We start from the raw sequence: 8,500 nt of genomic DNA on the forward strand, positions 1-8,500 counted from the left end.
AAGCAAGCTTGTCCATTGCATGGAGTGACTGCTCCATATACTAGCAAGCAGTTCACAAATCTCCCTCAGTACTCTCTTCTTTTATTATTATTTTTGTTTGTAATTAATTAATTTTTTTTAAATAATAATTTTGGCTAAAGAAAATAGAAATCAAAGTGGGCTAAGAAACTGGGCCAAGTGCTACTAAAAATCTGGGCCTAGAATCCAACCAGCTGAGATTCATCTTCTGTATTTGACTATTTGTGTGTCTGTGTGTTAAACCCTTAGGATTTGGAGCAAGTCAGAGTAACCAAAACACAAAAACCCTAACGAGAAGCAGCGAAGGGTTTTAAGCAATGAGGAATAAGAAGAAGATAATCCTACCTCCACAGCTCCCGCCGGACATCTCCGAAGACGAAATCGAAGTCTCCGACGAGGACAAGGCCTTCGTCAGTGAGAACAAGGACTACGCCGGCTTCCTCTCCACATTAGACACCACCTCCATCACCAAGTTCGTTCCTTTGCCTCCCTTTCATGCTCAGAAGCTTCAATTCAATGTTGGGTTTTGTGGGTGTTGATTGGTTTGGTGTTTGGGGTTGGGACTGGTATTGGGTTTGGGATAGTTACTTTGAACTCTGTTTTGCATTGTTATCGTTTCTGTGAAGTTGGTGTTTAGATTTTTGAATTGGAATATCTGTTTGTTGCAACAACGTTTGGTGCTTTTGTTGATTGGTTAGTTGGGTCAGTGCTCGGGTTTCTCTTGGGTTTCTGAAGTGTGTGGAGTCATTAGCTTTTAACTCTTGAGATTTTTGGGTGAGGAAAGTCCTGGAAAAATTACTTGGGTCTCTTTAATTCTTATCTGAAATGGGGTCTTGTAGTTGTTAGCACATTTAGATAGATAAAGGTTCGTAATCTTGTGAATTGTAATGTTCTCAGTTGTAAAACGGGTAGAGATTTTTGTTTTTGCGAGTATAAGCAGGAATTAATGCGTGGTGATGTTTTTTTTATCATGTATTGATTTAGTTTGCTTTTGTATTGTATCTGATCTGCATTTATGTTTATGCATAGGCATGTTACTCGTGTTGCTGATGTAAAGGAGGATACTTTGGAAGCTTTGTATGAACAGCGAAGAAAGAAGTCCTCACAGAAAGAAAAGGAGGGTAGTGGGATTGAAGTTGATCCTGTTGATGCTCTTCCCATAAAAGACTCATCTGGAAATCTCCATTATCTAAAAGGTACCTTATGCTTCTTTTATGTATAGTTTTTGAAGGATGGCAATGGGGCAAGTTGTCATTATAATATGTTTGAATGTTGTACTGAGTGGTGATGCTTTCAATTCTTTCCATGGCACAGCACCAAAGAACTCAAAACCACCTGAAAATGATCTGGAGGAACCTGGTCAGGATGATGAGGATGATGCTGTAGATAAAGGCATAGTTAAGTTGACAAAGGCTGAAAGGAGGGCAAAACTTAAGAAACTCAAGAAAGAGGCAAAAAAACATGGAAAAGATTCTGCTACACCTGAAGTTGAAGTTCAAGTTGAAGTTGAACCAACCCCACAAGCAGCAGTGCTGGTATTGTCTGATTGAACTAGCTATTCTTCTTATTTGATGAAATGATAGACTATCAGTATCTACAATTCTTCTATGCAAGCTGTATATTTCCTTGTGACCATTTATATAATCCCCCTCCTCATTATAGGAACCTCCTAGATAAGCTCTCACACTTGTAACATCATGGAAATGTTTATGTGGATGTCAACCTCAAAGACTAGAGTTGGCAGTAATTGCTCAACTAATTTGACTTACTTTAAGTATATTTTTTCGTATTTGTTGGTTAGGTTTTGAGCTTCTGCTGCTTTCCTTCTATGTGGACATCTTGTCCTCTGTTTTTATAAATTTATTTATTATTTATTGTTATTTAATTATCTTATAATTATTATTTAATACAGAACTAGATCAGATATACTTTCCTCTAATTGATTTTCTGTATATCTCATAAATTCTTCTTTGTTCTTGTATAGGACGAGGTTAAAAAAGATCTTACTGCTGAAGAAGGATTTGAAAGTAAGAAGCACAAACTTGCAGAGTTGGGAATTGCTCTACTTGCTGATCCAGAGGCAAACATTAAATCCCTGAAGGACATGTTGCAAATCTGTAAAGATAAGGACTATGCAATTGTCAAACTTGGACTCCTATCTTTGTTGGCTGTCTTTAAAGACCTAATTCCTGGGTATGACTACTATCTCAATTCGAGTTCCCTGATTCTTTGATTGTACTCTTTCGTGTGATATATTCTATGATGGACAGATACAGTCCTTCATATGATATAGTCCATGATGGACAGCTTAGGACATGAAATGTCTGCCCACTCATGTGTGACTTGTTTGGATCTGTAGAATGAAAAAACAGATAATCATTCTCATGATATTGAGGAGAAAGCAGAAATGCAGAATTATGGTGAATTTTAACAGTTTCTCATGAGTAACTTCTACTTGTCTAATATTTTCAACCATCATGTTGATTCACAGTTTATTTTTCTCATGAAGTAAAATATACTGATCGTACATGGATATTTACTTCATAAATGAAAATCACATGGTACTATACAAATAGATATTTCGGGTTTGGCTTGTTGGACACCCGAGTCTGTGTTCATAGTGAGGACTCTTTCTTTGTCCAGAAACCTTTATCTGTGATATTTCTCATTAACAGTTATTTTCTGTCTGCATTTCAGTTTTGTATTTAATTCTTTTGGATGTGTATTTCAGGTACCGCATCAGGCTTCCCACAGAGAAGGAGTTGGAGATGAAGGTTTCAAAGGATGTTAAGAAAATGCGGCTTTATGAATCAACACTTCTGAACACATACAAGGTTGGCATTCTATTTTGTGCCTATTTATTGAATAAGATGGAGTCTGCTACACTTAAAACACTTAAGGTCTCTATATTTGTGTAATGGATTTATTCTTAGGATAATTTTTGTAACTGGTGCATGTACTGGTTCAATACTTTAGTGAATGAGGGGAACTTTTTTCTAGCTCAAATCTGGCTCCTTTCATTTGAATGTGAGACAAGGTTCATTTATAAATCTTATTTGGTTATTTCGGTGGAATAATTCCTTAAATTTAGAATTGTAATATCTGGGTTTTGTTGCATCTGCCTGATTCTGAACAACTGTTTTGGTATATTATATTAGGAGTCTTTAGTGAGGACTCCATATGGGGACTTTCAAATCAATGGTTGGATGAGTGATCCGAGTTTTAGTTGGAATATTATTTCTCAACACAAATAATCCAATGGTTGATTTGAAAGTCCTCATTTGAGCCCCACTCATATTATATATAATCTATTTCAAGAAAAGGTTGGGTCAACAGTTCTGCATATGGTAGTGGATCAACTGTTTATTCTTATGCTTATTCTGATGTACTTCAACACACATTCTCAGGCATACTTGCAGAGGTTGGCAGCCTTAGAAAAGCAACCCTCATTTCAGCATGTGGCATTTCGCTGTATCTGTACTTTACTTGATGCAGTACCCTATTTCAATTTCCGGGAGGACTTGTTAGGGATTGTTATAAAAAACATAAGCTCCTCGGATGATGTTGTAAGGTTGTGCTATATCTGTACTTATTTTTTAATTCTTTTGTATGGGGTAGAGAATCTCACAGGGTGCCATTTGAAGCTTAGGATTGAACCATAGGAGAATAAGTATATTTTCATGTTGGTATCCACAGGCAAACACTTGAACTCCTTTAAATGCGAAATTATCCAGCCTACAATAAATAGACTGTAGGATCAATAGCAGGACTCAAGTGGAAGTATAGCTTTATTATTCTTGATTTAAACACTTGTGTTAGAACAGGAGATACATGTACACTTTTGGGTATGATATTTTTGGCTGAAGTTTGCATGTTCTTGTGGCTTATAAGTGGCTAATAAATATTATATAAGCTTAAGTAAATAAATTTTGAAATTGGTCCAATACCTATGATTTCTTTAGAAAATTTCTGTTGTCAGCACCTGAAAACACTATACTTAAGCACATACATCTTCATTTGCTTTGAAAAAGGGTATCTAGGTCTTGAGCATTTGTCACAAAAAAAAAGAAAGAATTCTTTCATGGATATATTCTGTTAAAAAGTAGACAAAATTACAGATATAAAGACCTGATGTATTGGATGAAGTTGCAGAAGATGTAATTCATGTTTGTCTCTACATGTCACTCATGTCCATGATCTCAGTATTGTCAATTTACTCACATGACACTTATCCTCGGTCATAGTCAGTTTAGTCTTTTGTCTTATTTCATTTATGCAACTAATGTATGAATTACTTCTCAACAGGAAACTATGTTGTTCTACTGTAAGGTCGCTTTTCACAAACGAGGGAAAACATGGTGGCGAAGCTACTGTGGAGGCTGTTCGTTTAATCGCAAATTATGTGAAAGCTCGTAATTGTCAACTGCATCCTGATTCCATTGAGGCATGAGGCACTACCCAACCATTCCTTTCTATTTTAATATGGTCTGCATGTACTAGAAATAAAAACTACCCTAAACCCTAACACCCCCCCCTAAAATTTTTTTTTTGATAATATAGGTTGACTTTTAGGTTTATGGTATAGATGTGACTTTCCCTACCCTTAGGACTCCATGATCTGCCAACAAGATTGTGGATTTCTTCTGTTAAAATTAAAAGAATGTAATGATTTTACTTTCACAGTTATAGAAATCATGTAGTGTTTATCAGATAGTTGTGCTGCCATCTTAAATAAGTAATGCACATTATGGTTGTCAGTTGGGTTTTTAAATTGTATCTAGCTGAGTCAGATAACTGAAGAGGCATATGAGTATGATAGGAGATGTTTTGCTTCTTTCCCCCCAATAGTCCACAAATTGTATGCATATGAGTTTTGTTTTCATGCTTTACATCCCTTGCTTATCATTTGATATCTGCTGCAGGTTTTCTTGTCTCTGTCATTCTATGAGGATCTTGGGAGGGCTGCAAAAGAAGATGATAAAAATAAATCCAAAAACAAAAGAGGTAAAAAAAGAAAGGATCATGAGGATCCACGCCAAAAGAAAGAAAATGACAAAAAAAGGAGTAGGCAAGAACAACTGCTCAAGACCAGGGAGGAGGTGCTTTTTTTATGTTTATCATATTATTAAGTTAAAAAAAAAAAACTGATTTCTCTCTATCTTCTTGTCTCGGTTTTTTCTCCCAAATACGATAAAGCTTCCGGAAGTCATTGGTTTCTTGATCTTGCTATACACAGGTTGCTGCTGATTACAAGGCGGTTGCTTATACCCCAGATGTAATGGAACGGAGAAGAATGCAGACAGAGACACTTTCAGCTGTATTTGAAACATATTTTCGCATATTGAAGCACACAATGCAGTCATCAGCTGTCAGGTTTATAGTGCATCATTTTTCATGAACTTCTAATCTGTCTTGTCCTATGAGTCTGGTTTAGCTTAAAAAGATACTAATTAGAGAAAGAAAGAGAGGATTTATATATTGAGGTGCCTTCAAGTCTCAGAATGGAACATATTTTGGCAAATCAAACGGTTGGGGGAACCAACCTTAGTCTATTGGTTATATAAAGGCGGTGTATTTGTTGCCATTTGGTTACCATGTAAACTAAGAAGCTGTGGATACATCTGTAGTCTGCACAACTGTTCAATGATTTGTTTTTTTCTTTTGGTGTCCTTTATGGGTATTCTATATAGATATAGGATACTTGAAGTAAGCTTACAAAGATAAGCATACATAAGCTCTGAGACTTGATAGGCTATGGACAACATGGTTTCTAGTGATAGGCTATTTCCTGAATCTAGTAGGCAATAAAGAAGCTAGGTATCTAATGCTGCCCAAATATATTCATCATTTACCTTGCCATCCGACATTCTTTCATGTTGAAGAAATTTATGTTCATTTCTATACTTCGTATGTATCAGACCTTGTTAGTCTTGTGACAGTTTAATTTTTGTAAATGCATACACTCGATTGGTTGTCTACACTCTAACAGGCTTCTTTATGGATACCTCAAATGGTTATGTGTTGTTTGGATCAGCTGGGCATTCAAAGTTCGGTGGATTAAGAGTTTTGAAAATTGGAGTCTGTCTGGAGTAATTTATATTTGTTCTTTCGGGTAGTCTACATTTGTAGATTTTATGTATATACAGATTTCAAATACATTGACTAATTTCCTGTATTTTGTTACTCAGATCAGAAGCAAATCTTGGTGTATCGACCGGTGCATCTGAGCCCTACCCTTTACTTGCTCCCTGTCTGCAAGGATTAGGAAAGTTTTCACACCTAATTGACTTGGATTTCATGGGTGATCTGATAAACTCTCTGAGAAAGCTTGCTTCTGGTGGTGGTGATACTGATAGAAGTTCAAAATGTTTGACTGTATCTGAGCGTCTGCGATGCTGCATTGTCGCATTCAGAGTGATGAAGAGCAATCTTGATGCCTTGAATGTTGATCTACAGGACTTCTTCGTCCAGCTTTACAATATTATACTCGAATATAGGCCTGGAAGGTTTGTTCTGAACTTAGTAATCCCAATGTTCTTTGGTAACTTCTGTGAAGAAAATACTTCACAAAGCACTTCTTTAACAAATGCCTGGTTTTGATTCTGTACTTGTCTTATTAGGGAAGATGTTGATCAGCCATGGGGATTTAAATTATACTTAGTCGACAGCATCTAATCAGTTTGTTTTTATTAGATATTTTGCACCATTCTAGTATGAATTATGTGATTAGTTAATGCAAACCCTACAATTCATTATTTAGTACTGAATACTTTCTTCTGTCTTAAGGATCATCAAAATAAGGAAGAACAGAAAAATACCATGTGTCTCTCTTTCTCTCTCTCAATAATTTCTTGCATGATATATTGCTTGAAATTGTATTGTCCTGTTTCTGGTCGGATGTGATGGAGTGGTAGGTTACTAGTTGATACTAAATTCTTACTATTTATTTATGTAATTTTTTTTGGTGCTATGGAGCAGAGATCAGGGTGAAGTATTAGCTGAAGCTCTCAAGATAATGCTGTGTGAAGATAGACAGCATGACATGCAGAAGGCTGCTGCTTTTGTAAAGCGTCTAGCAACATTCTCGTTATGTTTTGGGTCTGCAGAGTCCATGGCTGGTAGGTTATTTTATGCATTTATGTTTGTAGCCAAATAAGCTAATCTGTTGTTAAGGATTCTCATGCCTCTTACCATTTGAATCTTTTTGCAGCCTTGGTTACCTTAAAGCATCTTCTTCTGAAGAATGTCAAGTGCCGAAACCTGTTAGAGAATGACGCTGGAGGTGGCTCAGTGTCCGGTTTAATTGCGGTAAAGCTCTCTTGCTACTCTTGTTCACACATAATTTGTTGCGTTAATAAAGATAGATATGCTTCATCCTCTATTAAGAGATTCATGATATTTAGTGGATTGGAGCTCGTAATCAGCTTATATTTACTGTAACTGAATTTCTAAAGAGTTTTTTTGTCCTCGATTGGTTATGTGATTTCTTTTCAGTGCATATGGCATGATTAGAGGAACTTGAATCTAATTCTCTCTTTATCTTCCTCCTAATGCACAGAAATATCATCCTGAAGCTTCAGACCCCAATTTAAGTGGTGCTCTTGCTTCGGTTCTTTGGGAGCTTAATCTTCTCTCCAAGCATTATCATCCAGGTGTTTCAAGTATGGTTTCCAGTATATCTAGTATGAACACTGCTCACTCAAACCAAGTCTATCTCTCTACCATTACTCCTCAGCAAGCCTTCTTGGACTTCTCCTTGGAGAAACCAGGGTCATTCAAGTTCCAGGGTGACATTAGAAAGTCAAATAACAAGAGGAAAAGAGGAACAGGCTCTTCTATATCTACTGGGATGGAGCCATCCGAATATACAACTTCAATCGATGAAGATGAAGTGAAAAAGAAACTTTCTGCTCATTTTATGGTTCTTCGAGACATAAAGGAGAATCAAAGATTGAGGGCCGAGCTGCAAAGTACTACATCATCCATAGAGCTATATGATGGGTATAAGAAGCAGAAGAAAAAGGCTAAAAAGCCCCAAACCAAGAAAATTAAAATTTTGACACAGTGACATTTTGTCCTGGATACTGAATATTTATAATTTATGCAATTGTATGATTTTTCTGCCTTCAATTGTTATTTGTATGATATGGTTTTCTTGTTACAAAAAATCGCCGAATTAGAATGGTCGGCTACAGTGTCATCAATGTTTGAGGAAGTGTTGGAGTAGAGGATGGAAACCTCCAAACTAATCCTCGATCAGATTATTAAGAGGGGCATATAACTCTTGCTTTTGAGTTCTATTAGTAATGGAGCGATGGAGTTACAGAAACAGATGGACCTGTTCTTGCAACAAATTTTAGTGTAGTGAAAGATGTATCTAACTAATTAACAGAATAGCAAACTAATGTCCGAGTCTAATGAGTTGATGTTGTTGAATGGCACTATGTTTTTCAAGATACGATTCTGACATCAGTGAATGCAG

General features: G+C 36.3%; 1 protein-coding gene across 1 annotated transcript; it reads left to right on the forward strand.

Annotated features, from left to right (window-relative positions):
* Positions 1 to 272: 272 nt before the first annotated feature.
* Positions 273 to 8,234, forward strand: LOC101308354 (nucleolar complex protein 3 homolog). The gene is made up of 13 exons (XM_004294016.1): positions 273 to 490; positions 1,048 to 1,214; positions 1,333 to 1,553; positions 2,003 to 2,211; positions 2,750 to 2,852; positions 3,426 to 3,589; positions 4,324 to 4,462; positions 4,941 to 5,117; positions 5,255 to 5,391; positions 6,207 to 6,524; positions 6,997 to 7,136; positions 7,229 to 7,326; positions 7,577 to 8,234. Exons 1-13 carry the CDS (start codon positions 336 to 338, stop codon positions 8,084 to 8,086), a joined length of 2,538 nt encoding a protein of 845 aa, XP_004294064.1. The 5' UTR covers positions 273 to 335; the 3' UTR covers positions 8,087 to 8,234.
* The last annotated feature ends 266 nt before the right edge of the window (positions 8,235 to 8,500 follow it).

This window comes from Fragaria vesca, linkage group LG3 (assembly GCF_000184155.1).
Source record: "Fragaria vesca subsp. vesca linkage group LG3, FraVesHawaii_1.0, whole genome shotgun sequence".
NCBI lineage: Eukaryota > Viridiplantae > Streptophyta > Magnoliopsida > Rosales > Rosaceae > Fragaria > Fragaria vesca.